Here is a 17,697-nt window from a genome sequence, read left to right as displayed (position 1 = left end):
GTATACCGGCATGTTTCTCACAGTCAACCATGTGGAGTGGTGCTAGCTAGTGTGTGTGAGATCCACTGTTTCCATTAACTTATCCAGTGATTTTGTTGACATAGAAAATGGATGCGACAATTGCCTGCTACAGTGCGTTTCCACTTAACCATCCTATGTCGATTTTAAAAACAGCAGGACGTAATGTCACACCTCAACAACAAAAAAGAAACCAGTGTTGAATAAAAGTTGTGGTTGAAGTGTTTCCATCACCCATTTAGGCAAATTGCGCAATAATACATTGGTGACAGCCTGTATGCCCTCCCACCGATCATTTTCATGTCTCTGGTACCCTGCAAAAGCCAGCATGGATAGAATGCAATAATTGACTAATATTTGCCATATTCTAATAATGATCATGTGCCCACGTGTCACCTCGGTCCGTGCCATGGTGAGACTTGCACTCCTGTAGATCTATTATAATTGGATGGTTAAACTTGCATCCAGCCAACCAGAACAGCAAGACGAAACAATTCAGGCATTCTTGAGTCAGAACAATCCTTGTCCTGCAAAGAAAACATTTTTTGTTTAAAAAATGTAATTTCCTAGCAGTAGACATTTTTAGATTTGAATGTGGAGTGGAGCTTTAGTTGTGTGATGACATCACGTGAAAAAAATCCACCCATGTCAATCGGATAAAAATGTTACCGATGTTTAGAAAATATGTATATCTGCCGTTTCCATTACACGTCGCAAAGATTTTTTTTGCGTTGTCGAATAAACCTGAGAATGGAAACCTACCTACTGACACAAACAGTCTGATCTGGCAATAAGCAGCTTGCACCATTTGGTGAGATGTTCTGCTGTGATCCAGTGAGGAGGGGTGGGAACCTTGTCGTCTTGGCAGGCTTTGATGTGACACACACGCAAGTCCTGCCTCACTCTACGCCACCACTCAGCCTTTGCACCCGCATATACATACTATTATTCGCGCATGCACTCTCTGATATGTGGGCCTCTTATCTGCAGAAGCCCATAACTCACATACCAGGTGCACAAGCTGCACGCACTTCTGCAAATACACACAGGTTGCATACACATACTTTATGCAGGCACGTACTGTACTCACACGCGTTCAAATCTCAGTTCCCATAAACACACTTTTCCAAATCCCAGTGCCGCAGGACCTCCAGACAACTTTGGCCCTGGGCTCTCGTTCCAGAGCCTCCTCTCTAAGCTCCTGGCCCAGCCCATGCTGCCTGACCCTCTATATCCTCCTGACCCAATTGGCTCTTGAAGGATGGAGTAATCCCAGATTCAACTCCCAGAGCTCCACCAGTACTGGAGCTAGAGATGCAGTAGATCAGGGTCACGGATCAGAAGCTGGGTGGGCCACGGCAATGAGGAAGGCGACACACAGAGTGACAGGGAGAATATGTCCTCACTGAAAATAAATGACACTCGTTTTTTGATTCACCTCGTGCATTGACTGGATTGAAATGGGATTGATGCTAACCCTGGTACACAGCTAATCCAAAATGGTAATCGTGTCAATGCACGTAGAATTAGTCTATGTAACGTGATGTAAAATGTATCACTCCTAAGAATCAAGATGCCACAGAGCATTTATTTGTTCATAAATTATGCGAGGGACACAGAAATGTCAGAGCGCTGTACAACATTCACTCTAGCAGAGCTTGGTTATGGTGACATTGTTTTGATCGCAACATGTCCATCAAGGGTTATATTCATATGCATAAATAGGTTGTCTGGTCACTGATTACGTTAGCATATCGACCCTACAGTCAAGACTAGCCTCAGTTTTACGTTCAATACATCAGGAGTGTCATTCAGAGGCATAAAGATGAGACGTTTGGGATGACTGTTGGTTGTCTCATACATGTGGCGATGTGCCACCGAAGAAAAGGAGGTACATACAGGGTTAGAAATGTGTTGCATAGCGTACTACACAAACTCATGACACAGCACTGAAATTAAAGCAGTAAATCATGTCATATTCTTATAGATTTCTTATACTTCCTTTCTTTTCTGCACCACAGCACAGTGAAATGCATACAGGAAAAGAGGACAAAGTATTTGATGTTATCCTGTTTTCCTCTTAAGGTGATATTCACAAACTTGTCAACAGGTTGAGGGTTACATTGTTAAAGGTTACCTCTTGAACTAGTCATACATTTCATAGTATCTGGGCCCGGTTTCCCAAAAGCATCTTAAAGCTAAGTTCATCGTTAAACCCTTCGTAGGAGCAACGTTAAATATCCGAGCTGTTTCCCAAAACTATCGTTAACATTGCACTTGAAAGCCCTCGTAATCTAACGCCTGACTCAGATCACTCGTAGAATAGCTAAGTGCAACTTTAGATGCTTTTTTGCCCTCTAGCATCACTTAATGAACAGAAGATCTCCGCTAAACATAGAATCACATGGTTGACTGATCTCTCTGTGACCGCCGATAACTTCAGAACAAAGTTGACTACAAAGACGAATTTGCTTATGTCTTTGCAATTGATACAAACGAGCGACGTATAAAAATATGCTTCAAAGTGAAAACCGAGATGACTGCATTAAAATATAAACAGTAGGCTGTAGGTGTTTTCAATAATATGTTGAAATAGATTTAATGTTCAATCAATTGAGTTCTATTTTGCTACATGTAGGCTACTGTATATAATTTCTCTAAATATATTTAATGATGTGTAGCCTAACGTGCGCAATGATGTGCCAAATCGGTGATTTAGTGCATTTTTATTGGGTAAGCATTAAAAGCATTAGAATACGCCGCTCAATATTTGCAGCCGTAGGTGGTAATATCTTTCAAGGAGCTGATCCGTCGTCAGTATTGTGAAATAATTATAATGTTAAGGAAATATTTGAATGGAGAAAGCTGATCTCCATTTCGACCCTAGTATCGACGCACTTAGCGCTGGTTGATATCACGAAATATAGACTCTACTTTTTTTCCCTAGCACTACACCGCTGATTTAAATAACCAACTCATCATCAAGCTTTGATTATTTGAATCAGCTGTGTAGTGCTAGGGCAAAAACTAAAATGTGGGGGGCCCAGGACCGAGTTTGGGAAACCCTGGTCTCGACAACAAACCTGTCTTGCGTTTGTTTGACCTTTGATTGTCGTCAACATACATTTCCCTTGTATCAAGCTTGTGTTGTCCTTCAAAAATATTTTTGATAATCCATTTTTAGAACAACCATCCATTGAAAATGTGTCCAAAAGACAGCTGTTAATGTATGAAATACCTGAAGTGTCCTTGGAACGGAGAGCTTGGGTGAAGCGGTGTATTTTTAAAGCAATTTCTATTGTAGCCTTGTTGTTCACACATACCGTCTGCCCCCGTCTCACATCATCATCCAATATCAGGGTTAAGATCTCCCCATTCTAAGTGTCTTAGATGGTTCTGTCAAGTGAACCAGTTGTCCGAGCAACAGCATGATTTGACAGAGCAGGATTATCTGAGAGTACTATATTGACCTTCAAACATTGGCATTGTCAAGTTGCCCTAAAGGTCATACCATAATGGTATTACTCATTATTTAGCTCGGTCTCGTCTTCAGAATTTGAAGTCTGGGAGTCTGGGAGTCTCCTATAGAGTCAATAAGTGAGGAAGGGGGGGTTTTGTTGGTGTTATCCCCTCACACACACGGGGGGTCTTCGGACGGAGTCAAGGGATTGCACGGAGGGACCCTGCTGAGGGACCGGAAGGCAAAAATTGAGGGATCGTAGGCGTACCTGGGCAGAGGGCGAATCCCAGTCAAGTTCTGTGGACAGAAAGAGAGAGTACGATTTAAAAATAAATAAATAGGAAAAAGTTTGGGTTTTGGCTAATCTGGCTTTTATCCTCCATGGATCTGGGTGGATGGAAATAGCACGTCCGACTTACCCTGCTTCTCTGGGCAGTAGCTGGTGGTCATTTACTGGTCAGCCACCACTACTGTAGCTAGGTCAGAGTTAGAGGCTAATGTGACACTAGCTGGTGCCCTCTTACAGAGCCAAGATTCACAGTACGCCGAAGAGAGACTGAATGTTAGTTAGAAACTTAGTTGTGTGTAAAGCTGTTGGTTTCCAGTGTCTGGGGTTTGTTACATTCTATAATTTCATCATCCTCCTCTCTTTTCATCCCTCCCTCAACCTGGACCCGTTTCTCCAATCTCCACCCCACCCGACATCCCTTCAGTCCCATATTTCTCGGCCTTTCCCATCACCTCAATATATATACACCTAATGACATCACCACTATATGATATGACATGACTACATGTCTTTAGGGATCCGACACCGACAGAGACTACTGCGCCACTGTAGCTTGGCAACAAATCCCAACAGTGCTTGTTAACACACTCCAGACCCAGGCAGACTCAGTCCGTCAATGACAAAAAAAAGTTTTCACCGGGTTTTGTTTTTGGTCGTTGAAGGATTAAACACATCTTCCCTGGGAGGAAATTACAGTGTGGGAGAGACAGGTTCCAGGTCAAGAGTCGTAGATGCAGTAAAGTTAAATTGTTCTCCATATGGCTAGCTGCAAGACAGCCCATTGCATGCGCGAGTCGTTACACCTTGGGACGGATCCCCGTCTGCTGCGCATGTTAGCGTAGCACGTTAGCATTCCCCAGAGTCATATAGAGTCATCCAGCGTCTAGGGCTGATAGACATTATAGCCCAAAAAGGTTGAGTTCTGAGGATACTGCAGACAGTAAAAAAAAAATAAGTGCTACAGGACCAGTAGTTGAAAACAAATTGATAAATATTTTGGGGGGGAAACAGCTGTCTGATGTGTAAATATTCTCTACTTGAGGGGTTCCTGAACTTTTCATTACATGACCCTGGTCCACAAAGGGAGGTAGGTGTCTTTTGCTCTAGACCAGTGGTCACCAACCTTTTCTGAGTCAATATAATTTTCGCTGTCAAAAAACAAGCCGAGATGTACCGCTCTGATTTTATTTTTACATTACTTACATTTTTTTTTACATTAACCTAATAAAAACAGTTATGTAAGAATGAGGTTTTGTGCAGTAGGCCTAACACATTATCACAGCATATGGGCTATATGCCTGGCCTGACAATAGTTTTCTTCTCAGACCATATTTTATTTCAAAACTTGAGCTTTGATAAAAAAAATATCATTTGGTGTAGCACTTCCAAGACACAGCTGAGCACTTTTTATTTTATTTTACTGGACTGATGGTCATGGTGCTTTCAAGACAACTGGGAACTCTACAAAAAAACGAGGTCAAACTATGACGTCAGTGATCTTCAGGTCGGAAAGTCGGAGCTCTAGAATGATGTCAGAGTTTCCAACTTGGAATTTCGAGTTGGTTGACCGTTCAAATCGATTTTTCCCAGTTGGATCTCTTTTTTTTTTTTTTTCCCCAGTTGTCTTGAAAGCACCATGACAAAATAGATAATGGTGCCTCATGCACAAATTCATGTTGTTCCTATGACCAGAGAAAGTTAAATATTCCTCGATATTAAAATAGACAAGACGAGCTGCTAATAATAATTCAAGCGCAGGGCTATCGATACACTTGGTTACTAATTCATTGCAGCTACAGCGCAAGTGGTAGTATGAAGAAGTGCGTTTTTTGTTTTGTAATAAAAACTTAAACATGAACACACTCATAAAAACAGCAGCTCTTTGCTGTATTCTTCAGGCTCTCTCTGGTCATGGTTTTTAAAAGTTATTAAATCTCATGTAGGCTAGTATCAAACTTTGCTGGAATCTGTAGGCAATGTGATTTGAGCTATCCAATTTAGCAACAGATGGGAACACTGCCTTCCCGTTGCGCAAGGGCTTCTGAATCTAAGTTCACCTACTGTCAACAGCAGGAGCGCAAGCCTTTATCGTTGGCTTTTATACAGAAATGTTTGGTAATAGACTAGGAATGCCTTGAAGATCGACCAGTCGATCACCCGGTTGGTGACAACTGCTCTATATCCACCATAAGGCTTGTGCAGCTACCGAATAGTAAGTTTAAACATAGACAAACCTTTATGTTAAAACATTGAAGTTACTAAATAGATTAATAATGTGATTCCTTAGGCCAATTAAATTTATTAACAAAATAAAGATAATAGTATTTGTATCAATTGTCATCCCTTGACGTAGTGTATATTCTGGACACCACTCACAACAGAGGGCCCCAACCCACAGTAGGAACCAATGGTCTGCTCTACAATACCTCAAGGTAAGTTGTTCTGATCAGCGGCTCTAAATAAGCTGTAATTTAAGTCTCCTCTTCACTCCCATATGCTTACCTGAGCCTTGATCAAAATCAGACAAATTGCTAGCTAGCACGATAACGTTATATGTAGAAGGACACAGGGAGGTGTCGTCAGTCTCACGTCTCTTAACCTCAGTCTTACTCCATCTCTCCAAATGCCCTGGTCTCCAACTCACTCTTCCTCTTCGGGGGCTGAAAATGCCGCTGGAAAGAATGTCTGACGTTTTACATGCTCCTAACAACTGTACTATTTTGTTCGGTTTTTTTGCATTGTTTGTAACTTATTTTTTTAACTTATTTTGTACATAATGTTGCTGTTACTGTCTCTTATGACCGAAAATAACTTCTGGACATCAGAAAAGCGATTACTCACCTCAAACTGGAAGAAGCTTTTTCCTATAACGAGTCCGACAAGAAGGATATACTGCTTTCCAGAGAACAGGCCCAAATCCCCGCCATTTGCTTGAAGAAAAGACGGAGAAAAAGAGGGCGGAGGTCGGGCTGCCTTCTGAGAATGCGTAGGCGAGCAAGTAAACTCCCACTGCCATCCGTTCTATTGGCCAATGTGCAATCATTGGAAAATAAAATCGATGACTAACGATCAAGATTATCCTACAAACGGGACATTAAAAACTGTAACATCTTATGTTTCACCGAGTCGTGGCTGAACGATGACAAAGATAATATAGAGATGGCGGGATTTTCCATGCACCGGCAGAACAGAGAAGCTGCGTCTGGTAAGACGAGGGGTGGGGGTGTGTGTCTTTTGTCAATAACAGCTGGTGCGCAATGTCTAATATTAAAGAAGTCTCGAGGTATTGCACATCTGAGGTAGAGTACCTTATGATAAGCTTTAGACCACACTATCTACCAAGAGAGCTCTCATCTATATTATTCGTAGCCGTCTATTTACCACCACAGACCGATGCTGGCACTAAGACCACACTCAACCAACTCTATAAAGGCCATAAGTAAACAAGAAAATACTCATCCAGAAGCGGCGCTCCTAGTGGCCGGGGACTTTAATGCAGGCACACTTAAATCCATTTTACCTCATTTCTACCAGCATGTCACATGTGCAACCAGAGGATAAAAATAAAAAAACAGGCCACCTTTACTCCACACACAGAGATGGAAACACAGCTCTCCTCCACCCTCCATTTGGCAAATCGGACCATAATTCTATCCTCCTGATTCCTGCTTACAAGCAAAAACTAAAGCAGGAAGTACCAGTGACTTGCTCAATACGGAAGTGGTTAGATGACACGGATGCTACGCTACAGGACTGTTTTCCTAACACAGACTGGAATATGTTCTGGGATTCATCCAATGGCATTGAGGAGTATACCACCTCAGTCATCGGCTGCATCAATAAGTGCATCGACGACGTTGTCCCCACAGTAACCATACGTACATATCCCAACCAGAAGCCATGGATTACAGGCAACACCTGCATCGAGCTAAAGGCTAGAGCTGGCACTTTCAAGGAGTTGGACACAAATCCAGACGCTTATCAGAAATCCCGCTATGCCCTCAGGCGAACCATCAAACAAGCAAAGCGTCAATACAGGATTAAGATGGAATCCTACTACACCAGCTCTGACGCTCGTCAGATGTGGGGGGCTTGAAAACTATTAGGGACTACAAAGGGAAACGGGAAACCCAGATGCGAGCTGCCCAGTGACGGGAGTCTACCAGATGAGCTAAATGCCTTTTTATGCTCGCTTCGAGGCAAGCAACACTGAAGCATGCACGGGAGCACTAGCTGTTCAAGATGACTGTGTGATAACGCTCTTGGTAGCCGATGTGAGCAAGACCTTTAAACAGGTTAACATTCACAAAGCCGCGGGGCCAGACGGATTACCAGGACGTGTACTCAAAGCATGCGCGGACCAACTGGCAAGTGTCTTCACTGACATTTTCAACCTCTCCATGACCGAGTCTGTAATACTGACACCATAGTGCCCACGAAGCTCATCACTAAGCTAAGGACCCTGGGACTAAACACCTCCCTTTGCAACTGGATCCTGGACTTCCTGACGGGTCGCCCCGAGGTGGTAAGGGTAGGCAACAACACGTCTGCCACGCTGATCCTCAACACTGGGGCCCCTCAGGGATGTGTACTTAGTCCCCTCCTGTACTCCCTGTTCACCCACGACTGCGTGGTCAAACATGACTCCAACACCATTAAGTTTGCAGACGACACAACAGTGGTAGGCCTGATCACCGACAACGATGAGACAGCCTATAGGGAGGAGGTCAGAGACCTGGCAGTGTGGTGCCAGGACAACAACCTCTCCCTCAATGTGAGCAAGACAAAGGAGCTGATCGTGGACTACAGGAAAAGGCAGGCCGAACAGGCCATTCCCACCCCATTCACATTGACGGGGCTGTAGTGGAGCGGGTCGAGAGTTTCAAGTTCCTTGGCGTCCACATTACCAATGAACTATCATGGTCCAAACACACCAAGACAGTCGTGAAGAGGGCACGACAACACCTTTTCCCCCTCAGGAGACCGAAAAGATTTGGCATGGGTCCTCAGATCCTCAAAAAGTTCTACAGCTGCACCATCAAGAGCATGTGTGTACGGCCCAGTACATCACTGGGGCCAAGCTTCCTGCCATCCAGGACCGATATACGAGGCGGTGTCAGAGGAAAGCCCAAAAAAGTGTCAGAGACTACAGTCACCCAAGTCATAGTCTGTTTTCTCTGCTACCGCACGGCAAGCGGCACTAAAGCGCCAAGTCTAGGACCAAAAGGCTCCTTAACAACTTCTACCCCCAAGCCATGACTGCTGAACAATTAATCAAATGGCCACCGGACTATTTACATTGACACCCCCCTCCCCACCCCCCATTTGTTTTGTACACTGCTGCTACTCGCTGTTTATTATCTATGCATAGTCACTTTACCCCAACCTACATGTACAAATTACCTCGACTAACCTGTACCCCTGCATATTGACTCAGTACCGGTACTCCCTGTATATAGCCCCGTTGTTATTTTGTGTTACATTTTATTATTTTTTACTTCAGTTTATTTGGTAAATATTTTCTTAACTCTTCTTGAACTGGGCTTGTAAGTAAGCTTGTAAGTAAGCATTTCACGGTAAGGTCTACACTTGTTGTATTCGGCGCATGTGACAAATACATTTTGATTTGATTTGAAACCAGACGCTTTGGCGGCTCCATCCCTGGGAAAGATCTCTCTCCTCCACCTCCCACCTCTTACTCTCTCCCACCCCAGAGAGGAAGTTTCAGGAATAGACAGGAGCAGGGTTTTTTCTTGTTTTCCTACTCCTTGCTCCATCCACAAATAATTTCCCTCTAACAACTACCATCCCTGCATATATATCTAGTGTCTCTCCTGGACCCATTCCAGGAAAAAGAGGGGGATAATTAAGTTGAAGGATAAAAAGGACGAGGGTGAAAGAGCAAGAGAGAAATACAGAGGCAAGGAGAAAGGGGAAAAGGAGACATGTAGTGGAAGTTGAAGGGGAGAGTAACAAGGAGAGCAAGCTTGGGAGGGAGGAGGGCGAGAATGCTGAAGAGAAAGAATATTGAAAAACGGGATAACAAGAGAGATCTACTTACTGTACTAGAAAATGCTGTGCCTGGAAAATACCCAGGGACCACAAGTCATCATTTTATTTAAAAAAATTAACTACGAGAGGAGATAATAAACATCTCTGTAGCAGAGGAACACAACAGAGAGCAGCCGGTTGGCAAAAAATGGAAAGTCACTTCATCCCTGATGATACACCACAGGGCAACCACACACACCTCCATCTCAACTCTTCCTCCAAGATGAGCCTCAGTTACATATTTCAGTCAACGCTTAGAGACGACGAAAGTAGTGTTCAACTATATGGAAAGGGGTAGCCTATGCATGCAGCCATTCTGTAGCTGTGTGTGTGTGTGTGTGTGTGTGTGTGTGTGTGTGTGTGTGTGTGTGTGTGTGTGTGTGTGTGTGTGTGTGTGTGTGTGTGTGTGTGTATACCTATATGTGATTATTATTTGTATTATTCTGCATTAACTGTGTGTGTGTGTGTGTGTGTGTGTTTGCCAACCTCAATGGTGTGTCTGTGCGCATAAGTGTGTGTGTATGCAGTGGCCCACAGCTTATAGTAACCCACACAGACCGTAGCGTCACTTTCCCGCCACACTCTGTGCGTCCTTCTGGACTGTTCTGATTTGTGCCAAAATGACCAGGTGCCTTCAACTTCACTCGAACTGCCCAACCAGCCTCCACCCACCCTTTACACAACCCAGGAACCACACACACAGTTGTCCTGCTAGTCACACGTCGCTCCCCCACAATATACCTCAATGGTCTGAGATCATAGAGCTAGCGTATATAGCTTGCATCTTCACTGAGCCACTAAGAAAATGACCCATTGCAGAAAAATAACATTTAAGTGTAGTGCCACAAGCTTTAAAGAAACCCTTGGTATCTTTGGTTCAGAGATAAACTGAATGGTAAACTCCAAGCGATGATATAAAGTACAGTGCCTTCAGAAAGTATTCACACCTCTTGATTTTTTCCACATTTTGTTGTGTTACAGCCTGAATTTAAAATGGATTGAATTGAGATTTAGTGGCACTGATCTACACACAATACCCCACATGTCAAAGTGGAATTCTGTTTTGAGACGTTTTTACAAATTAATAAAAAATGTAAAGCTGAAATGTCTTGAGTCAATAAGTATTCAACCACTTTGTTTAGGGCAAGCCTAAATATATTCAGGGGTAACACATTTTCTTAACAAGTCACATAATAAGTTACATGGACTCACTCTGTGTGCAATAATATTGGTTAACATGATTTTTTAATGATTACCCCATCTCTGTACCCCACACATATACGGATATTGTAACGGCCGTCGTTAGAGAAAGACCAAGGTGCAGCGGAGGATGTGTTCATCTTGAATGAATTTTAATACAAAAAGAGAACACTTGACAAAATAAAATGACAGCCGACAGTTCTGTCAGGTACTAACAACGAAATCGAAAGCACTAAACAGAAACAATCACCCACAAAAACCCAAAGGAAAAACAGGCTACTTATGTGTGACTCCTAATCAGCAACAACAAACTACAGCTGTGCCTGATTGGAAGCCACACGGCCAAAATCAACGAAACAAACCAACCTAGAAAAAATAACATAGAACGCCCACCCAATGTAACACCCTGGCCTAACCAAAATAAAGAACAAAAACCCCTCTCTATGGCCAGGGCGTTACAGATATTTGTAAGGTCTCTCAGTCAAGTAGTGAATTTCAAGCCCAGATTCAACCACAAAGACCAGAGAGGTTTTCCAATGCCTCGCAAAGAATGGCACCCACCTATTATTAGATGAGTAGAAATTAAAAAGAGCAGACACTGAATATCCCTTTGAGCATGGTGAAGTTATTACACTGAACAAAAATTAAAAGCGCAACAACTTCAAAGATTTTACTGAGTTACAGTTCATATAAGGTAATCCGTCAATTGACTTAAATAAATGAGGCTCTAATCTATGGATTTCACATCACTGGGAATACAGATATGCATCTGTTGGTTACAGATACCTTAAAAAAAAAAAGGTAGGGGCGTAGATCAGAAAACCAGTCAGTATCTAGTGTGACCACAATTTGCCTCATGCAGCCCAACACATCTCCTTCGCACAGAGTTGATACAGCTGTTGATTGTGGCCTGTGGAATGTTGTTCCACTCCTCTTCAATGCCTGTGAGTAGTTTCTGGATATTGGCAGGAATTGGAACACGCTGTCGTACATGTCAATCCAGAGCAGCCCAAACATACTTAATGGGTGACATGCCTGGTGAGTATGCAGGCCATGGAAGAACTGGGACATTTTTAGTTTCCAGGAATTGTGTACAGATCCTTGCAATACGGGGCTGTGCATTATTATGATGAAACATGAGGTGATGGCGGCGGATGAATGGTACGACAATGGGCCTCAAGATCTCGTCACGGTATCTCTGTGCATTCAAATTGCTATCGATAAAATGCAATTGTGTTCCTTGTCCATTGCTAGTCCATACCATAACCCCACCACCACCACAGGGCACTCTATTCACAACGTTGACATCAGCAAACCACTTGCACATACTACGCCATACATGCTGTCTGCCATCTGCCTGGTACAGTTGAAAGCAGGATTCATCCATGAAGACTTCTCCAGCGTGCCAGTGGCCATCGAAGGTGAGTATTTGCCCACTGAAATTGGTTACGACACCGAACTGCAGTCAGGTCAAGACCCTGGTGAGGACGACGAGCATGCAGATGACAGTTTGTGTAGAAATGATTTGGTTGTGCAAACCCACTGTTTCATCAGCTGTCTGGGTAGCTGGTTTCCGATGATACCACAGGTGAAGAAGCCGGATGTGGAGGTAAGGGGCTGGGGTGGTTACACGTGGTATGCGGTTGTAAGGCCAGTTGGACGTACTGCCAAATTCTCTAAAACAATGTTGAAGTCAGCTTATGGTAGAGAAATTAACATTAAATTCTCTCGTAACAGCTCTGGTGAACATTCTCGCAGTCAGCATGCCAATTGCATGCTCCAAAACTGCACATATTAGAGTGGCCTTTTATTGTCCCCAGCAGGTGGACAATAAATAAGGTGCACCTGTGTAATAATCATGCTGTTTAATAGGCTTCTTGATATGCCACACTTGTCAGGTGGATGAATTACCTTGAGAAAGGAGAAATGCTCAATAACACGATGTAAACAAATTTGTGCATACAATTTAAGAGAAATAAGCTTTTTGTGCATATGGGAAATTTCTGGGATCTTTTATTTTATGAAACATGGGATCAAAGCTTTACATGTTGCGTTTATATTTCTGTTTAGTATAATTACGCTTTGGATACACCCAGTCACTACAAAGATACAGGCATCCTTCCCAACAGTTGCCGGAGAGGAAGAAAATGGTGATTTTAAAACAGTTATAGTGTTTAATGGCTGTGATAGGAGAAAACTGAGGATGGATCAACAACATTGTAGTTACCCCACAATACTAACCTAAATGACAGAGTGAAAAGAAGGACGTTGGTAGAGAATACAAATATTCTAAAACATCCATCCTGTTCGCAATAAGGCACTAAAGTAATACTGCACAAAATGTGGCAAAGTAATTAACATTTTGTCCTGAATACCAAGCAATATGTTTGGGGCAAATACAACACATCACTGAGTATCACTCTTCATATTTTCGAGCATGGTGGTGGCAGCATCATGTTATGGTTATGCTCGTCATTGGCAAGTACTAGGGAGTTTTTTTTCAAGATAAAACTAAACAGAATTGAGCTAAGCACAGACAAATCCTAGAGAAAGAAAGCTTGAGAGAGCTTGACGAGTTAAAAAAATAATGGGCAAATATTGTGCAATCCAGGTGTGCAAAGCTCTTACAGGCTTACCCACAAAGACTCACAGCTGTACTCGCTGCCAAAGGTGATTCTAATGTGTATTGACTCAGGGGGTTGAACATGTGTTTTATTTTTCATGAATCTCAACTGTGAGGGAACAATAATTGCTTGCTGTTTAATATAGACTTCCTACTTTCTTGTTAGAAAAGGTATAGTGGCTATAGCAGAGGGTCATGGGAACCAGTGAAGGTGTTAGATGCTTTCCCAGCATGCATTTGGAGGGGCATCAAGGTGTAGGCAGCAAAATAGACTGGGTTGTTCATGGGGGCTGCATGACCTTTCAGCCTTATCTCTACTGTAACGGACACGGCCATCTTGACTTGGTATTGTGGCTCAGCTTGAAAGGATAAGGACTCAGTGTGTGTGTGTGTCAGGGTTGGGCTCAATTAGAATTGAAGGCAGTCAATTCAGGAAATAAACAAAAATTACAATTTAAAAATCTATTTATTTCAAATGTTTTTACATTTCTGAATGTTAAATTCAAAGCACTTCCTGAATTGACTGCCTTCAATTCTAATTGAGCCCAACCCTGGTGTGTGTGTGTGTGTGTGTGTGTGTGTGTGTGTGTGTGTGTGTGTGTGTGTGTGTGTGTGTGTGTGTGTGTGTGTGTGTGTGTGTGTGTGTGTGTGTGTGTGTGTGTAAAATTGAGTCATGCAATTGAGTTTCCATTCATCAAAGGGCCAAAAGGAGTGTGACAATGTCTGTAGCTAGGTTTCCATCCACTTGTTGAAATATTTTCAAGCGATTTATCAAATACTTGCATTCAAATTATATACATTTTACCCGCGGAGGTGTGTTTCCATCAAACTGGCTTGTTGTGGATAAAAAGCTGTGCGTAATGATGTAGTGCACATAAAAAGCACTTTGTCGTATAACTTTTAATTCGCCATTTTTAACTCTTTTGGTGGTTTTGCCACAGAAAGTCTTGTGATAACAGCACATTCGCCCACTCTGGTCCTGGCACATGTGCTCTATCCTACGGCTCGCAGGTACAGTGCAGAGGGTACATAAGATTAGCCTAGCACTGATCATCATGTCCACGTCATACAAATTAAGATATTTATATATAACTATATTCATGGGAAATGAGCATCAAGCTCATCACCGTGCACTTTCTCTAAACTGTGAATGCCTTTCCAAGTCCTGGTGGGAGGACCACACAACATAGTGTCACGTGACTGCAGTTTACTTAGACATTACAGGTATTCTATCAACAATTGCGCAAAAAAAGCATTTCCACTGCCATTTGTTGCTTGATCCATTTGACCGGCAAAAAATTATCCACCCGTCTAGCATATTTTGTTTTGTCGACATATAGGAAAGTTTATTGACAATCATGCTGATTTCTATTAGGCCTGTCGTGAGTATTTTCTTTACCTAAATATACTTTACTCACATGAAAATTATTGTATGGAAACATATTTTGTGAGTGGTTTAGTGTGTATTTGGGATTATATGAGTGTTTTTCTGTACAATAAAGTGAAATTGCAGATTAATGTAAACTTACCCGGATCTTTATGGTCCGTGTTTTCCCACCACAGTTCTTTTTCAGGAGCATTTTCTGAGGGGAACCAAGGAGAAAGACTGATTAGCAAACATACCTCTTTGGACCAACTTCATCCCTCAGCATACTAACACTGACTCATTTCAAAACACCACTGAATAATAATAATGCATTTATTTGTATAAAACATTTCATACAAAGAATGTAGTTTAAACTTCACAATTAGGGGGACGTTTATTCCTCAGAGAGCAGCCAATGTGTTTCATTATGAGTGAGGAGTAAATTAATGTTTGTTGATGTCACAGCAACTGACCATTGTGAGTCAATTAAGAATTATAATCAAGAAAGTGACCGGAGTGCAGCTGCTGCTAAACCAAACAAGCCAGTCAATGAAGCTTATGTAACATCCTGTCAAAGACTCCTTCCCAGTCCACCCAGCAGAACCATTCTCGTAAGTGACAGAGGCCCTCTCCTGCCTCCCCCCAGGAATTGTCTGGGGGGAGGCAGGAGACTGGTGCTTTTGAAGAGGAACAGGGCTCTTGGAAGAGGGGAGTAGAATGGAAACGCAAGACTCCTGCTGTTGTGGAGGGAGGGAGAGTTGGTTTGGATACCCCCTTAACAACAATGTGAGTACAGTCCGTTTAGTAGTTGAAAGTATGGTGACTATCATTAAATAGCCCTTAAAATGTGCTCTGTCACCCCTGAAACCTTATATGCATTTCTGTCATTTGAAGACAACAAAGAATATTCCGATTTTTTTCAAGGCGCATCTGACAGACCGATCATTTGTTGCAATAAATCTGCCACACAAACGGTTTGCGATGACAATCACAAATCAGGCAACGTTTTAAGAACCCAATTCATACAGTCCAATTTTACCACATTCTTGACGGGATAAGCCTTTTATACCTCCCATGCACATGCCAGCAAGTTCAGGAGTGGGAGCAGACATGCGGCAATGTAGGTAGGCTTCTATTTTAATAGATCCATTGAATATACACCATCACAAATAAACCCAATTATTAGTTTGTTTACGCAGGTCCTAAGAACCATTTTCAAAAGAATAGAATAGTATGTATTGAGTTTAATTACATTACTGGTCTATGCAGCCTATAGGATACATGGCTGCGCCACGCAAATTAAATCAATAATTCCTTATTTTATTCATTAAACCGACAAGACACACATATTTCATAGTAAGAATATAATGGAATATAACAGAATAAAATATAAATAATATTTTTCCTACACAACACACAAAACAGCGATATTTTGAAACAGAGCCCATGCCCATGTTTTTCTATCCACTTCCCAGTCGACACGGTGGGTTCGGGCCTATTCCGTTTGAGACTCGGGGGACTCAGCATCGACTCGGACTCGGGGGGCTTCATACGGGCCGAGCTCTTCCCGAGTTAGGCAGAATCATATTACTCTGGCTTCCGGCTAATGGTACTCGGGCCGAGTCTACTTCAGCATATCTGGCCCCTTCGGCCAATCCTGGCTTAATATAATGGCATTTGCAATTTTTAGGCTGGTGGCCACGTTAATTATAGGACGACTTGGGATACATGATCCACAACAGACAGCACATCTCAGTGTCATAGGCTACAGCCTATTTTTCTATGGTAGGCCTATCTGTAAACGCCAATACATCCTGACAAAATACACCATATGAGTGGCCTAATGTAATTTTCTGGACCTTGTAAACTGACAAAAATAAACCCATAACTGATCCAAATGGTTGGATATATTCAGGTATAGTCAGGGCTTTATTGTGTCATGAAACACAAAAGGACGATTGAGTAGTTATTAAAATGAGCCTTTCATCACTGCAGTTTACAGCCTAGACAATAATTGTGTACTAACAATAAATTACAATAATTGTGTCCTAACAATAAATGACTTATTGCACTGTGTTGTAGCCTAGGAGGTATAGTAATTGTATTTTTGAAAAACGTAGGCCTATCAATAGTGGAGCGTGCCCAGCAACCTCAGAGCACAGCCTAGAGGAACACATAGGCCGATATCTTCCATTTGATAATCTGCTGCCTAGGGTAAAGCAGTGGTGTAGTCTACAACTATGCATGTTGAATTATTGCAATAGCCTATTAAACTGTTACAAATTTAGTCTGTAGCCTATTAAAACAGCAAAATAAATAACGACCATGGCAGTCGTGTTTGTGGGTGTCACGACTTCCACCGAAGTCGGTTCCTCTCCTTGTTCGGGCGGCGTTCGGCGGTCGTCGTCGCCGGTCTTTTAGCCATCGTCGATCCACTTTTCATTTTCCATTTGTTTTGTCTTGTTTTCCTACACACCTGGTTCTCATTTCCCTCATTAAGTGTTGTGTACTTAACCCTCTCTTCCCCCCATGTCTTTGTGTGTAATTGTTTGTTGTAAGTGCTTGTGCACATGTTTACTGGTGCGCGTTGGGTTTTGTACCCATGTGGGTTATTTCTTTATGCCGTTGGTTTTGAAATTAAACTGCTCTGGCTGTTACCTAGTTCTGCTCTCCTGCGTCTGACTTCACTG

At 42.5% G+C, this 17,697-nt stretch overlaps 1 protein-coding gene across 1 annotated transcript in view; it reads right to left on the bottom strand.

The window, feature by feature from the left end:
- Positions 1-1,586: 1,586 nt before the first annotated feature.
- Positions 1,587-17,697, bottom strand: part of si:dkey-16j16.4 (uncharacterized) — an 82,820-nt gene continuing 66,709 nt past the window's right edge. Inside the window, exons 4-5 of the mRNA XM_014210007.2 lie at positions 15,171-15,224; positions 1,587-3,775 (exon numbers count right to left, since the gene is read on the bottom strand). Coding sequence (XP_014065482.1) covers positions 3,650-3,775; positions 15,171-15,224 — 180 coding nt within the window. The 3' untranslated portion in view covers positions 1,587-3,649. The remainder of the gene's footprint in view (positions 3,776-15,170; positions 15,225-17,697) is intronic.

The sequence above is a fragment of the Salmo salar genome, chromosome ssa09 (genome assembly GCF_905237065.1).
Source record: "Salmo salar chromosome ssa09, Ssal_v3.1, whole genome shotgun sequence".
Classification (NCBI taxonomy): domain Eukaryota; kingdom Metazoa; phylum Chordata; class Actinopteri; order Salmoniformes; family Salmonidae; genus Salmo; species Salmo salar.
Note: the sequence above shows the minus strand (reverse complement) of the source record. Positions and strands in the feature narration are given on the sequence as shown.